At 39.2% G+C, this 17,243-nt stretch overlaps 2 protein-coding genes across 2 annotated transcripts in view; both read right to left on the bottom strand.

The window, feature by feature from the left end:
• Nucleotides 1-17,243, bottom strand: part of LOC144665183 (uncharacterized) — a 320,693-nt gene that overhangs the window by 247,941 nt on the left and 55,509 nt on the right. The gene's annotated exons all lie outside the window — the stretch shown is intronic.
• On the bottom strand, nucleotides 1,043-5,613 carry LOC144666520 (uncharacterized). Its single transcript, XM_078527942.1, has 9 exons — nucleotides 5,517-5,613; nucleotides 5,012-5,213; nucleotides 4,302-4,839; nucleotides 3,754-3,967; nucleotides 3,189-3,440; nucleotides 2,635-2,806; nucleotides 1,842-1,990; nucleotides 1,529-1,726; nucleotides 1,043-1,188 (listed from the first exon to the last, which is right to left on the bottom strand). The coding sequence occupies exons 1-9, from the start codon at nucleotides 5,527-5,529 to the stop codon at nucleotides 1,043-1,045; spliced, it is 1,884 nt and encodes a 627-aa protein (XP_078384068.1). The 5' UTR covers nucleotides 5,530-5,613.

Raw genomic sequence — 17,243 nt, 5'->3', positions numbered from 1 at the left:
CTAGGAATATTTCTTCTCCCCCCTGAATAATTGGATGCTAGTCCATCGCAAGGGTTTGCACCGAGCTATATGTTGCCGGTACCCATTTATACACCTGGGTGGAGAGAGGCACTATAAGAGAAAATTGTCTTGCCTAAGAACACAACACCAGTGACCCCGGCTGGACCGCTCAATCTGGAGTCCAGCACACTAACCATTAGGCCACCACGGAGTTAACAAGTTGGAGTTGGTGACTAAATTGGAAGTAAAATCACCAGCCTAGCGACTAAAATCAAGAACAAGGATTGAAAGTGGACTACATCTACATGTAGAATTCTAGAATTCATGTTTACAGAGGTACTAGATATCATTGAAAGTTTTATTTCATTTTGAATATCTTGAATTTTGGAGCACTGTATGGTAAAACTCTATAAGCCCCAAGGAAACTGAATAAATGAGTGTTGCTGCTTATGACATCACTATTAATAGCCCATGCAAGCTTGGGCTAGTGATTTAATTTTATTTAGATATTTTAACTGAAAAGCAAGATTATGTGATGCCTTACTTTGAAGAACCTTAACTTCAACTTAAATTCCTTGAAAGTAACTAAGAACAACTGCCGACCTGAATTTATAAAATGTTGTTTGGGAAATCCTGCTTAACTTTTCAAAATACTAGGTTCAGACACAACATTATATTAAAAAGTTCATGGCAACTAGCCTTGTCTTCAGATTAATGAAAAGGGATATACAGAGACCTAGTACATAAACATTGTTTACATTATGACAATTCTCTGGATAAGACTGTTGTTGAACTTTTTTTTATTATGCATGATCATGAAATCTAGCTTACTTTATCTAATTAGACACCTCTGTGAGATGGACACCTCCTGTCGTTGGGTTTCAGTCATCCTACTGTAACTATACTTCCTATTAGACAAACACATTGAAACTGCAACATACACTTAAGAAGTGTTTTTAGGGAAAACATATATTATACAAAGTTTGTTTTCAGCATAACAATGCATGTAACACCTCAATATAACAAAACTTTTTTTTCATTTCTAGAGAGAGCTGGAAGAACCACTGCACTGCCCTTTTTTGTGGCCTTTGACTGGCTTGCCACACTTGGAACAATCTGGTTTTTTTCTTGGTTTTTTACTAGCTGTTGACAAGTTGGACTGTCTAGTGAGTGCTTGAAGTTCAGTATCTGCATGGAGGAAACAAAAATACATTGTACAGTGGAACCCTGATATAATGATATGCCAAGGGGGCAGTAAAATTATATCGTTATATCAAGGAATCGTTATATCGGGGTTCCGTCCCATACATTTTACTATTGCCAGGACATAACATATTCATCGTTATATCGGGAATATTGTTATATCGAAGATCGTTATATCGGGGTTCCACTGTATGTTGCTAACCAGTCCTACTGTGTGTCATTCACAGTACCTTGTATAATGGCAAAGTAAATCTAATAATTTTACCACTTATGGAATTCCTGTTGTGGCTTTAGTGGGTTTGACCAGGAGACATTTACCACATACCTGAGCATGTTGGAGGACATGGAACTGTTTCTTTTTCTTTTCTTGCTCGATATTTTGATTTAGCTTGTTCTTTATCCTCTTTTTCAGGTAACATGCTATGCAGGGCTTCTGGGACCTGATTTTCCAGTTCTGCTCTTAGAGCTTTTAAGGCTTCACGTGGTGTTGTTAACATGGTCTCGTATATTTCAGCAACATAATCTGGGGTAAGTTAAAGAAAAACAGACAGTGGTACACAGTTAGTAATAAAATGTTCAAAGAATATATAGGCTCTCTTGAAAATCAAGTTAATGTTAGGTGAGGTGCATCAAGTTACCATAGTTCTGCTCCACTTTCACTTCTCGAACTGTGGCTTCACCTTCTTTGAACTTAGGATAGGTGACTTTGAGCTTTGCTTTTCCCTGTTCATCAACTTTGTTCTCTCTCTTTAGGTTAAAGTTGAAGTGGATAGCAGAAAGGATTGTCCTGGGAAAAAATAGTTACACCTTTTAAGTATAAAATGCTGGCTCACATTTATGGAACTTTGAAATAAGGTGAGTTGCTTACAATAATTTATTATTATTATTAAATACCACTAAAATCTAGTTAAATAGAGTCTGAGTTCTAAGTATATGTTGTGGTTTAATTTTTTCTTTGGTTTAAAATTTTTCAAACCAGTTTGATTTTTATTTCCCTTTGTTACAGATTATGTTAATGAACATAAGACAATTCATGAAAAATAAAAATCAAACTGGTTTGAAAAATTTTAAACCAAAGAAAAAAATTAAACCACAACATATATCATTTGCAAGGCCACTCACTTCTTAAGCAACTTTTGGTTTTGAGTCCTGGCTGACAGTGTTTTCTAGATAATGCTATTATTATTATGCTATTATCGTATTACTCCAGGTCAAAGTCGTGTTAGGTGCTTGTTTTTTTGTTCAGAAAAAATGGGTGGAACAGGCTGACTCAACAGTATCTTTTTTCTTCCATTTTGACAGGTTTTCTTTGGCAATATAATATGTGATAAGAGGTTAGTAAAAATAGATATCTAACTCTTCAAATGTTTAAACATGAACACTTTGTACTCCATCTTTTTTATCAAGGTGCACAATTCCCAAAACACTCACCTACAAAGCATCCCCAGAAAGGAATAAGCCAGCATCTTGGGAGCAAAGTGGTTAACCACAGAGTGGTAGCCTTCCAGAGCACTTGTCTGTGCATCTGGGGAAGATTGTTTAATGCCTTTCAGCAGGAATTTGTTGCTTAACACATCACAGAGTTTCTCATATGCAAGGGAACCTGTTCAAATTTTAAAATATACTTTTATGAGAAAGACATTTAGACTGTCATGGTTGTTTTTATAAATAAAAAGGTGAATAGTGTGGAATAATTGGTCTAAATAGCGCACTTTGTTTCCATACATTATACAATGTTCAACTGGTGTTTGGGAGGCCATGGATTTCATTCCTGTTGGGGACTCAGATTATTTTTTTCTCTGTCGCACTCTCGTGTCATGTTGAATAATTTCTTCGCAACAATGTTCTTGTGGCTAATTAATGTTATTTTTTGGTATTGGCTTTTGCTTCCTACAAATAATATTTATAGGGATCATTTGCAGCAACAAATCCATAATCTTTGGTGATTAATGTGGATTGGAACAAAGTATGATACTGTATTATACCTTTAGTCAACCATACACGTGGATTGGTTATTGGCCCATGTGCACACTTGTTGAATATCTGGTTGGGTAGATCCTTATGTTTATTGATAATGTGCGAGAGAAAAGCCTTGAATTTGGCAAGAATTACGTCACCCAGCTTTGGTTTCGTAGAAGTCACTGACCAGTAGTAGTGGCGCACACAAGCTTTTCGCCACCTTCCAATTGTTTCACACCCTTTCTCTTTGCTTAGTTTAGTCAAGACCTTTTGGATCTCTGCAATGCAAAGAAAAAATTGCAGTATTTATAGTGAGGTGAGGTGTTGTCATTATGTTCAACTGATCTTCTGTCTAGCAATTAAGGCTACAATTAGCTACTAATACAGAACTATTTTTACTATGTGCTTAGTGAAGTAATCAACTTATTTCCATGTTATGGCAATTACTAGATAACTTTAAATCATCAGTCTACCTATTCTTATAATGACTTAATTTCTACTAACAATAGAAGGTAATTAACTACTTAGAGTATTAACTTATTATTTTAATGATATTAGGTTTTTTAAAAATTTGTGCCATAAGGTTATTACTTTTGCCAATGTGCCACAAGTCGAAGAAGTGGTCAATTACAGGCTTTCCCAACTCTCTGCATCTTCTTGGGCACTCTTCACGCATCCATTTTGCAATTGATGTGTGACGGTCCGAGATAAAAGACTTGATGATTAAACCTGTACCAAGCAAAAAGGCAAAAGCTTTTTGATGGCCCAGAAATTCCATTTTAGAGCTGCTTCCAGCCTCATTTGCCTGATGATGAGAACAAAGAGAAATTTTGCTGTCAGTAGTCACTGTATTCGTATTAATTGTGTGGTTTCAGAAAATGTCCATACTTGCTTTAGAAGAGATTGAAAATTCCTGATGGCTGGGGGGTGGGGGTTTCAGAGACCAAAAAAATTGGATTCAAATGAATTGGAATTTTCAGGAGGGTGGAGGGTCCATTGGGACTACCATTTTATGTTTCAGTCTATGTAACTTCAACTATTGTATAACTTTATCATTTATTTACATAGCGTAAGGACAATTATTATGAGAAATATGTACATGTTTATTTAGTTTATAACACATGTTTGTTTACAATTACCTGTAGGAGAACAATGTGAATTATTAGACCAACAGTGCAGCAGAAAATTGTGTAAGTGCCATATTTGGCGGAGTGCCCCATGCTGTCGTGTCTTCCATCACCTGCCAGCGTCACTTCTTTTCCCTTCAAGGATTGCAGGATCTTGTCCTGGTATGTACGCCAGTATTTTACTATAGTTGGGAACAACATGTGCCTTTGATGGTAATAGTATGTGTGGTAGCCATAAACAAGCAAGCCCATGTGCTTACATACCAAAAGCACTTTGTTTATGGATGCTCCTGCACATAGTACAGCAAAACTCAAAAGTAGATTTCCAGCAGGGAACTTTCCAAGTAAGTACGGCTGACTCTGCCATTGAAAGGTACCTTTACAACTGCTGCAGCTGGATTCAATAGTTAACATGGTGCCTGTCTGGAGCACATTTAGTGTAGGATTTGTTGCAAAACAATGGTGACAGTACTGAAAAAGGAGAAGAAGTTTGGAGAGGAATACAATTGCTTTTGGCTCCTCTCGTACATTCTTCCCATGACAGCTCAGCCTACAAAATAAATAAATAAATAACATAAATTTTGTGGAGTTGATATCCACTAAGAGAAATATATGGCTGACAGTGTTTGCTAAGATTTTAAACTTTCATAGTATATGATGATTATCTTACATATACATGTATACATGTATGTTTTTTTTTTATTTCACAGTTTTCTTTGTACCTTGGTTTTGCACTTTGGTCAATATCATCATCTCCTGCCTTCATGTAAGCCTTATCGACTTCCTCTGGAGTCCAGGGTGGGTCTTCATCATTTATTTCTTTGTTGTCTTCATTTTCTTCATTTTCATAATCCATACAGGCGTCTTCAATTAAAGGCACTTCTGGTGCTTTGTCCTCTATGTCCTCAGCGCATGTCTGGGTTTCTGTTAATAGCAACATAAGTACAATGTAGCTGATTACATAATGTTGAAAGCTGTTTACTTTGGTTAATACATTTTCTTTTTCATTGACACTGCAGTATCTGTGGCTATGTAGCCATTAACAGCAAATGGCATATGTTTCTGACCAGAGCATAGCATACATGTAGTTGCATTGTCTGGTGCAAACATCTGAAGTGTTTTTATTTTTGATTGTTCATAATTTACAACGTAGTTTGATTTGGTTTTGTTGATTAAATGACCCTGTTATTGGTCTTTACAATATATAAACTTCAAGAGATTTCTTACCTGATGATACCATTGCCACAGGTGAAGTACTAAGACTTTCCAATGCTTTTGCCCACTCAGTCTGGTTTTCATTCTTTTTTTGGGTTAATTTTTCCAATTTGGCTTCCACTGCATTTAGTTTCCTCTGCACTTTTTTCTTTTCTTTTCTGAGAGCATTGCAGTTATCACAGGTTTCTTTTAAAATTACCTAGTAAAGGTATTGAGAGAAAATAATTACCCATGAAAACAATCAGACAGTTTAGTCTCATGTTTTGTCTCTTAGGGTTAGTTAAGCGGGGAGCGTGTGAGTAAGCGAGAACATTGCAGCCCTTTTCCTGTCCATGGCTGTGCCTAGCATGTCCATGTGGAAGGCAATTTTTAGCACACTTGAAATAAGGTAGCACTCATGGTCTAACAATATGCTTTCTATTTTTTTTTTTTAGCAGAAATGAAACACAAAAGCCATCAAAGAGTCTGCAGAGCAGTCTTAATGTTTGGCACAAAGTCACACATGGCTAAATCGTATTCAAAATTACCTTGCTCTGAGAGCTTGACTCTTCTTCAATTGGACCTGAGGAATCCAGCACTTCATCTGGTGTAAACTGAAAAGCGAGCACAGTATTCAGCATGTTTCTTGTACAATAAATTATAATAGAGAAAGTTCAAGAAGTTACCTTGCTCAGGAAGCCCGACTCTTCTGCACTAATGTCGCGATGCTCTGTTGAAACTGGAGAATTTGCTGTTAACTAAAAGCAAGCAGATTGTCGGTATTAGCAAAATTGTGTCATGCCCAGTGGGGGGGGGGGGGGTACTCCAGCTTGATAATGATGGGGATTGTCAAAGGATTTTTTTGAGTTTGAAATGTTTGATTCCAGATTTTGGGTGGAAAATTTGGCATGTATTTTTTGGGATGATTTGGTTAAGATATGGGATATTTTTGGGTATTAAAAACGAAATAAAGTGCCTTGGCAAGGGACCCTGGAGTACCCCCCTGGGGTGTTATGCATAGTCTGAAAGTATTAGAGAGAAAATACATTAGAAATTTGTGAAGTTACCTCGCTCTGAGAACTCGACTCTCTTTCATTCATTAAACCTGTGGAAACCGGCCCATCATTTGTGGTGGACTAAAAAGCAAGCACAGAATTAAAAATTTGCCATAGTAAAAATCAGGGTTGTCAAAATAAGCCGACAACCGGTGCATTTCACCGACTATTTTAAATACTGCACCGGCTACTTCGAATATTAGTAGGTCAGATCTGAGCATGATATTGGAGAAAGTAAGACCTCACTGGGGGCCTGTCAGGTTACCAGACCCTCCCCCCCCCCCATGATAGGGGCCTCTTGCCCCCAGTGCCCTCTACTATCAAAATATCTCCTGCTTCAAATCATTTTGACAACCCTGTACAATATGTAATGAATACTTAAAAGAAATTACCTTGCTCCGAGGGCTTGACTTCCCTTCATTAGTATATAAAACTTCTGGTAAAACTGAAGAATTTTCCCTTCCATTTTGTGTCGACTAAAAAGCAAGCAAGATTTCAGCGTTTGCCATATTAAGTACATAGTAATTAGGGAAGTTTTAGAAGATACATGTACTCTGCATACTTGGGATGTTTTTTCTTCTCTGTTATCCTGATCATGAACCTCCATGGGAGCTGGAATGCTTGATGTTAACTAAAAGGCAAACACAGAGTTAATTTGCATGTAACAGCTTTTGTTTGAGTGGGCAAAATCAGTGCGATGCTTTGTAAAATTAAGGGAAGTTGCGTCTAATTCCATTAAGAAAGGGGGGGGGGGGTAAACAACACAGGGCATTGGCAAGGGCTGTGTTGTATTAATATATGTTCCAGGGTTGATTGATACTTAAAAGGAGAGTGACTGTCTTCACAGCCCCCCAACCCCAAAAGAAGAGGAAGAATAGAGTTGGGGAGCTAGACTTTATTTCACTACTGCAGGCTGGGTAAACTGGTTCCTCATTTAGTTTATAATAAAAACAAATATATGAGGGCCGGGTTGTTCGACAGGTAATAAATTCTAACCCAGGATTAAAAGATGATCGAGGTTTTAATTTCCCTTGTTTTAGGGGTTTACCATAGCTAATGTTTTGTGAAGTTTGAGATTGGTCCACGTCAAATCTGGAGGACAGAATATAAACGGAGCATCTCAACGAAATACTATAAAAATCAAAAAAGTGTTCAGGCTTGTCGCAATGCAAATAAAAACGATAAACAATATATTACCGAATGTCCTGTTCTTGCTGTTTGGGAATGGGACTGTATCAGTTCATTTACGATCTATAAAGAAGAAGTATATCAAATGCGCTTCTCCTAGAAAAATATTTTCTTGCAGTAAGTCGATTGAAAACAAGAAAACCATTGAAAGTTGCCTAGTAGACACTGCGCTCACCACGTGCTTTGGATCATCCGTCGATAAAAGCGAATTAATACAGGTGTAAAAGATAAGTTGTTAAACGATAAGAGCAAGTAGAGAAGATGTTTACGACCAAATGTACAGAAGAGAAGGAAAAAAAAAAAGATTCCAGTCGTCACAACACGGAGGCGTAAAATAATGAATATAGCAATGTGTTTACCTTGCGACGTTCTCGAGCTGAAGATGATTTTAATGGGCCTATTTTCCAAATAGTTGGAACTGATCCGGGTAGCAGCCGTCGTCGAGAACCCTCGATATGCAAGGTTCTCTCGAAACAATCTTCTAGGAAATGAACAGAGCATATCGAAAATTTCGCTTTGGTATCGAAATTCGCGCGGTGGAGCCGAACAAATCGGACCCATTTATCCCGCTCGCTCTTCAAAGACGGACACGAATGAATTGAAATGCCAGCTTGGAGGTCGGCTTCATTGCTGCAACCTTGCACAACACAGCGATTTCCAGGCATAACGAAAATCGGTGTCCTGGATATACACTGGAGAGGTCGGTGATGCGCGAATCTTATAGAGATGTTATAGGAAATTAGCCATGTGCGCTTGGTTGGTTAAGTCTTTGACGTCACATCCGGTAAATCCGCGACGGTCCACGTCATTTCTCCTGGAACATGCTTGAGTAATGGCGGCCAAAAAAACTCGAGAAATACAGTCGAAAAAAACGGTCTTCCCGTGCTCGGACAGCAAAACGGTTTGGACAGGTGAGTAAGAACCACATACAGATTACGAAAATGCAAAAACATTATATACGAAGAATTTGGTCCTAGTGGCACTTTCAGCTAATGTAGAAAAGAACTCGTCCTCGCAGTAAACGTGACTCGTCTTTGCCATTACCAGCTTCTGACCGGAAGTCTCGTTGAAATACGACAACCAATCAGTCCACACCGCTCCATTGAGTATTGTTTCTCGACCAATCAGACAAAAAACCAGAATCTGGTTTTTTTACATGACTTTCGACAAGCAAATGTATCATGCCCTCCTTCCCCCGCAGCAGTAGTAGGGAGGGAGGGTATGATTTCAGGTTAATTATGTACGAAATGAACAACTTCTAATCCATTCCATAGCCGCTCCCACCTCTCAGGTTTCACACGTGAGTATCTTGACCAAATTTGGCGCGCCGAGTCCGGTCTTCGTACGTCGAGATCTCCCGAGAAGTTAAGAAGAAGTGCGCTCGGAACAAGTTCGGAAAATAAACCCGCTCTACTTCACAGAACGGTCACAGCGGTCAAACGCAAAAAAAACCTGCAAAACTTGTCACCGCCACTTCCTATTTCGACACTATCGGTTTTTAAGCGATGACGTAGTCAACGCTTTATGTCGGGGAACGATACCCCAACCGAGAAACACTGGGAACTAGATACATGGATGGGAACTTTAAACTGCAGAAATAAATGAGACGTGAACAGAGATCAAGTTTAACACAACAAGAAATCGCCGCGAAGGACAGACAGCAAAATACTCCCGGGAAGTAAGAAAGGACTAATACAAAAATATAAACGAAAGGAAAAAACTATATTTATCCAGTTCTATAATATTCAGTAAACAGAACATTTCTGCAATTGGCCTGTAAAGTCTGTAAACAACTACGAGACCGCGTTTGACGTTGGTCAATCGAGAAGTATCACGTATCGTGTGTCAGGCTTATACCAGATGTCACGCCTCAAGCTAAGATAACGCAACGTGTGTTGAAAAATCATTCAATACAAAAGTTGCATTCTTCTTTTATTACTAGTGGTAACCACAGGTTAGAGAGTGCGGGCCTCGATGCAGTTAAGAGAAGGTACTGGGAGGGAAGTGTTTCAGACAGTGTCGATAAATCACTGGACAAAAGAAAATTATTCCGAGTCAGGTCGAGTAACGCGTCACGCTTAAGTCACGAATGTTTTTTATCGTTTCCTATTGCCGCGAACCAATCAGAGTTGTTTTTTTGATTGACAGTTTTGCGTAGTGTAGTCGAGCACGCGGTGTGAATTGAGATGTGATTTTCCTCCGTCGGCAAACTCGCTTTGTTGTCAGTGTTATAAGGAATTTCTCGAGAATAACCGTTGTTGGAATCATTCGCTTTTCCGTAGTTTATCTGTGATACAATCACAGCAGATCTTCTCAAAAGCAACACCTATAAAACAACGTCTGCAAATCGTAATGTCTGCAAGACAGAAGCCTCGACCTAATGTGACAAACTGTTGATTTTTCGCATTCTTATCGCTCTTGAAGACAAGATTTTTCTCTTCCGGTGTTACGACAAACTGTCGTGATTGACACATTTTTTGCATTCCGATCGTTCTTAGTGGAAGAACAAAATTTTCAACTTCCGGTTTGCAGATAGCCTTTATAAACATGGCACGCACGCGTAATACTCAATCCGCTGGTCACTGTCAAGATTAGGGTTGCGGGCCTGTCTTGGTCCCGCACTAATACATTATTTTTTGACAAATATCCTGTTAATTATTTAAGACCCCCTTGGTAATCGTCATCGCATCTGCATGAATTGCGAATCAGAGTTCCTTTCTTTTTCGCTGATATACTTGACAAGAAAATCTCAGCTGCAGGGAAGTTTAAAGGTTCTTCTATCAGGGTGGACTTGAAATGACATCAAATAGCCTTTTTCATTTTTTTTTATTTAGTTTTTTTTTTAGCTTTAATAATATCTGTTTCTGGACTGCGCCGGACGCTTAATATATTGTCTTCAATTACCACTACTACGTCAGGTCCAACGCTAAAATAACAAAATTAATTAATTTGGGCGTATTTCTTAAAGGGACTATGTCACGGAGATGTCACAGTTTTTGGTCAAAGCTGTTCTGAAGTAAGTAGCAACTATCTTTGAACATCTAAAGGGATATATAACCTTAATTTGCGGATAGAAATCAAGCTACGGCTATAAATATCGATTTTTGAAGACGCGCGGAAACAATTTGAAAACGTTTGCCTAACGCTTTCAAATTGTAATCTGTTTCCATCCGAAGCATCCGCAGCCAAATATGCTAGTTAACAGTTTCAGTGCTCTAATATAGCCATTACTAATAAAAATGGACCATTATTTTTAGGATTCAAGCGACCCAAATATAAATTTTGGTGGTTCAAAAATCTGGTAAAATCCGTGACATAGTCCTTGAGCCTCTATATAAACGTACACTGTTTAACAAACAAACCTTCTGGAGGTAGTTATTCTTTCCGTAAAGCGATTAACTGACATTTTTTTTCTTTTTAGATAAATATTAACAAATATTGCATGAAACCAGTAAAATTGTACCACATCAATGAACGTAAAATATATCTTTTTCTTTTCTATAGCAGAAATTACCTTGAAAAGAATTTAAAAGAGTTTTTGTCAAAGTCAAGTTATATGGTAATTTTCTCACATCAACTCTGATACCGTAGAATTCCGGTTATAAGCTCTGGGCTTATACAACTTCGTAAGGGTTTTTGGGTGGGCTTATAAGCGGAGGGGCTTATATTCGGGAGGGCTTATAAGCGGAAGGAAAAAAACGTTTCGAAACGAGCCTCGGGAGTGTTGATCGAAATACGTTTTTAAGTTAAAAAACGCACAAAAAAGCAACATTTAGCCCTGTCCAGTACTGTCATCCGGTAGAGGGGGGCTTATATCCGGGGGGGCTTATAACCGGATGTATTTTTTTGTTTCCAGGATGATGGGCCTATATCCGGGGGGGCTTATAAGCGGGGGGGCTTATAACCGGAATTTTACGGTATGTGAGGTCTGTGATACGAAATGATCTATTAGAAGAATTTTAAAGGCATTTTTGGTCAATATCGAATTGTACAATATTATTATGATACACTTGATGTTAAACTTTGTCATATAAAACATGGGTACACATTGCATACAGTTTAAGTAGAGGGATTTTTACTGGACTTTCAAAAGTAATTCACGTTTGTTTTGGTTTTGTATCACTACTATTAGTGATTGGTTAAAAATCCTGCGCCACTTTCTTGACAAATCAGAATTTAAACCAAAACCAATCGTGATTCGCACACACGTTTTTCCGCGCTTCGTGTCAGCAACAAGTATTTACTTCGAGTTTTGATTGGTTCACTGGATTGTCTCAGTGTCCTTTGTGATCGGTGAGGGTAAAGGGCGGAATGAGTTTGCGGAATGGCATGTGGCATGAGTTGCGGAATGGCATAATTATGCGGAATGTAATTTACGCGGAATGATTCATTGACATAAATTATACTAAAAAGCGCGCCAAATTTTAAAAGAGAAGCCGCCTTGTTAAATACTGCTGGCTCAAACAATCAAGGACTGAGCAGTATGGACGAGGAAACTTCCATAGAACATCGTTGTAAAGATTATTTCACCGTTCAAATCACCGATTTACGCCGAACAGAAGCAGAGAAATTATTTTCGCTATTTGCCGTGACGCTTCCGAGGACTTGAATTATCGACTAGCTGTGTGTGAGTAGTTCTGTTAACATGAATGAAAACTCTCGTCTATTTGCCTCAAAATACAGAACGATATTCGTTCTAAAGCTACGTACTTCAAGGCAAGACACACAACTGTCAAGTTCAACCCATTTGAAGACAAGTTTTTAAACAGACAACGCATTTAAATATAAAATGAAAGCGAGTGACGTGTTGTTAGTCGCCCGCGAAATAATGTGTGACCGTGTCACTGCCTTGTTCCGTTTCTTTTTAAATCAAAACTTGCTAGGGGTGGGAAAAAGCTAGTGGTTTCATTGAAGACAGCTACTTTTGGTATATTTCTAGCTTTTTATTACAGCAATGAAAAGATCGTGACACGGCTTCTCCGCTGGTGTGACACTATTTACACCGCAGTGGATTTTATCGATGTGCGTCTCGTGATCTTTGTGGTAAAATAAAATGTATGTTTAGCGAATGATTTTCTTTTCCTAAGAGTAAGCCAAGTATTCACAACAAGTAGGCAGTGATAATTTAATACTCGCCGGATTCCTTATCTGCCTTATCGGTAAACCTGCAATGCGAGCTAGATTTGAAATACGATAGCTTGTTTTACCGTGCAGTGACTATAGTCACTATATGAAAGTTTCGCTCTACTCGATCGGCGGTCGGTTGCCGCTTTTTTAAGTTAATGTTCAAGTCTTCCACTGAGTTTATATAGTCTTCGTAATGGGAGGCGAAAAGCTAGTCTCCTTCGCAGCCCGGCACTCGAGCCTAACCGGGAGCGTTGCGTCATTTCAGCCCGAGCGGCTGCGAAAGAGACTAACGAAAAGCAGGGCTAGTAGACTTCTAATGAAACAAATATGCCGTAGTGTTCATAATCTCTCTGCTTTGTACCCTCTACTTACTGAGGCTGAGATGATATCCGCCAAAACTGGACTTTCTGTCTCGATGTTTTGTTTAACTTATACAGTATTAATAACCGCTACATGAATATTAATACAAAGATGTAATGTATCCGAGGCATTTTTCGGTTTGTAGTATAAAGATCTACGGTCGGATGCTTTTCCGTCGCTGTTTTTATATTTTGACTAAAAGCGATAAACCGTCCACAGAATGGGAAATCCTTAGCATTGGGGAAACACTGGCCGCCGAAATATTTTTCGTAGAATCCGTGAAGAACGCTATCTTCAATCGATTGTCATCATTAAGCCCGCAGTATTTAATAAAGCGTCTGCTCTTTAAAAAGTGGCGCGCTCTTCAGTAAAATTTATGTCAATGAGTCATCCCGCGTAAATTACATTCCGCATAATTATGCCATTCCGCAAGTCATGCCACATGCCATTCCGCAAACTCATTCCGCCTTTTACCCTCACCGCTTTGTGATTGACCAGAGTGATTACTGTGGTTTTGGTTGTACGACACTCAATCGAAAATCACTCCAAAGCTACAAACACCACTATCAACTGTATAAAATACGCACTTTAGTTATGCAAGATATTTTTTTTCATATTATATAATTATTTCGAAATCATGTGTGTGACCCTTTGCAGCTAGGGAGGAGGGGTGGGGATGACATTCTTCCTTCCTACTAAACGTATGGCACACAATTAAAAATACGAGAAAAATGAGGTCAATGACATCTGCTGATGAGTTATGTTTTTAGATAATTTGTATAGAAAAAGTTGCATATTGAAAGAGTTAGGTTTGTTTCCCAGATGCAAAGGTCCCACTCCGACCTATAATCAAATTATTTAAGTAAAAATGCGGTCTTATTATTAAACTGGCTAATTGAATTTAAAAACTTACTATAACCCACTAACGGGGTTTAAATTATTGCTTGGTGCATAATTTTGTATCGGAAGATACAAACTTATACCAAAATATCGTAGAACATTAAGCCTTATAAATTATTCAACACCAAGAATCTACGTGCGGACCTGCTTCTACTTGCATGAGCGTTGCTTGTATGTGTGGGTTGTCTTAGTTTCACAGTAAAGCATCCACACTGTGCGTATTACGCAGGGCACTTCTCGCATTGTATTTTCACCATTCCACCGCCATTATTTACATAGTTTGTATCATAAGCAACCTCCAATCCATTCTTCTCCATTAAAAGATTTGTACTGCGAGTGGACGGGCCATTGAAACTGGCACAAATTGTGCTGCTTTGTAAATGAGGAATGAAGTTAATCTCCTTTGGTGGTGTACTGGTCTTTGTTGAGTTTACCTGGTCAACATCAGTATGAATACATTTGTCGTTCAGTGTGTGAGTGTATTTCTCGCTCTCAGCGCAGTTTAACGTGACCTCATCTGAATCATTCGAATCTCCATTTGTCACGCACAACACCTACATATTGGGTTCAGTCATTGAATGAGCACGGTTGCAATGTGCTGCGTTATTCAAATTTACTTCGCAATTACCACTCAACACCGCCAAATCTGCATTAAAAAGACCACTGTCTTCACAAGAAGCTGACTCAACCAGCTCTGTCATCTCAAACTAGGAAATTAAACAAAATTTGTCCTGCTAATCGTGTCAGCTCGGTTACCGGGCTCACATGAAGAAGCCCTTAACAGCCATGCCCTTAGGGCGTCTTCATGCGAGCACGGTAAACAGGCTGTTTCGTTTACCAAGACAAATTTTGTTGTCTGTTCATATGGAAAATTTCAGCCTGTTTGACTGGGATAAAATTTCGCATCATTCTCGACTATCGTAGCTTTATCGACACTTGTAACTTTAATTATAAAGCTTATTCGCATATTTTTTTAAGTGGAAATACATACAAAGCAAAAGAATGCTTCTCGGTAACTTGGCCAGCCCGGTCAACCGGACTCATCAAGAGGCCCTAAGAAAGGTATCTATTGACTTACTTGACTTATGGCCAAAGCCCTAAGTGGGCATAGGGCTGGAAAAAGGTATCTATTGACTTACTTGACTTATGGCCAAAGCCCTAAGTAGGCATAGGGCCGGAAAAAAGGTATCTATTGACTTACTTGACTTATGGCCAAAGCCCTAAGTGGGCATAGGGCCGGAAAAAAGGTATCTATTAGCTAGGGGCAAAATAAAACTCGCTTCACGCCTAGATTGGTCTCCTTTAGAATAAGACTCATTTTTTCCGACGAGCCTCCCCTCCCTTTAACATAACATTCCCTCCGGTAAATATCGCTTCTTATATTTTGTTTTGTACCAAGTAACGGTCTTACAACCGAACACAAGATCAGAGGCGCCACAGAATTATTCTCGTTGTCGCTCTTGGCGAATTTAAGTAAATAAACATTTGTGGAACTCCTAACAACATTTCCCAATATTTTGTTAATAATGACCATAAGTCACATGTTCGTATGTGTAATTCTTCGATTAAGCTTTGAGTAATTTTCCTGTAGCGGGGAGCCAAGCATGGCTTTTATGTTCAAAGCAAAAAATACAAACTAAACGGTGTAAAAGTTGAGAGAGCCAAGTCCCTAACCAAACTCTGATTGGTTAGTGTCTATGAGAGTAAAATGTCAATGTCACTCTCTCCTCCGCAGAGGCCTCTTATATTTTCGTGCGGGCTGGGAAATGGGGAGAGGTAAAAAGTAAGCGCACGGAGCCTGGAGAGAATGACAACGAAAGCACGCTGGGGACATTGGGAAGGGAAAAGAAAAGGCGTCGTCCCCCACGCTCTCCCTATTTTTCGTTTTTTGTGTTCCCCCCCCCCCCCCCCCCCCAATGCACTGAATGGCCCTTTGCGGAGAAGAGTCAATGCCAGGCTAAAGAAAACACAACGATACCAGACTCGTACCCAAGACTCTGGATCCAGAATACAGTGCAAGCGCACTGCTCGTTAGGCCACTGCGTCGCCAAAACGTCCTGCAGATCTAAAAGAAATGCCGGAGCAAATCCAAAGGTTTTCAGGAACTGTAGGATAGGATCAAGGTTAAGTCTACATACGAGCTTCAGTGGTCCATAAGGTCGGAGCTTATCCCGGTTTTTGTAGCATTCAGCGACTAGAAGCATTTCTACCTCTCACCACAGACCACAAACGCCGGCTCCGGCCAGTCCCGATTTCTGAGAACGCAGAGTGGTTAATCCCATTCAGCCAATCAGATTTGACCAGAAGTCCGTTAATCGCAGACATTATAATGGGGACCGGCCAGTGTCCGCGTTACTGGCATGTTGCTGACCAACAGGAAGGTGGGCTCTTTTTCAACTCCGCTTCGTGAAGAACAAATAAAACGCGAAACGGTAACAAATATCTCACGATATATTTTTTTTTCATTTTTCCACTTTGTTTTCTCTCATGATATTTTTTCTCTCGGTTGTATTTGTCCTCACTCTTGTGAAGTACAAATATCTCACGGCATTTGTACTTCACTAGACCGGTTTAGCCTGCGTAGCTGGCGGTTTTTCGGGGGGTTTAAAGCGCGCAGAAGCAAGCGAGAGGCTTGGGGAGTTCGCCGCTTGCTTGTGCGCGCTTTAAAACCCCAACAAAACCGCCAGCTACGCAGGCTAAACCGGTTTAACAGGTTGCGTATTCTTCTTGACCGCGTGAATGATAAAAAACGGCGGGAAGTTAGCATTTTGGGAAAAGAAAACGTTGAATAATAAATTTCTTGTTAGACATTTTAGTGTGTTAAGGGACGGACCATTAATTCCTTGGAGGGGAGGGGGGTATGAAAAATATTCCTCTGCAAACTTTTTTTAGTTTATGCACCTCTGCAAACACTTGTATTTTGGCGAGCACGTAGGGCCTGTCGAAATACTGCAAGACTCGTAGAAATATACAGTGATAATACTCACTAAAATGTCTAATAAGATACACGTACAACTTGGAACCTTGCATCCAAGGCCACTCTAGCAAACATATCTGTTCAATCAAAATATATTTTAATTCGTGGTAAATGCTCTATTTACAAACTAAATAAAGAAGGAAATATGATTTT

This window comes from Oculina patagonica, chromosome 9, assembly GCF_052425735.1.
Source record: "Oculina patagonica isolate OP01 chromosome 9, crgOcupat, whole genome shotgun sequence".
NCBI lineage: Eukaryota > Metazoa > Cnidaria > Anthozoa > Scleractinia > Oculinidae > Oculina > Oculina patagonica.
Note: the sequence above shows the minus strand (reverse complement) of the source record. Positions and strands in the feature narration are given on the sequence as shown.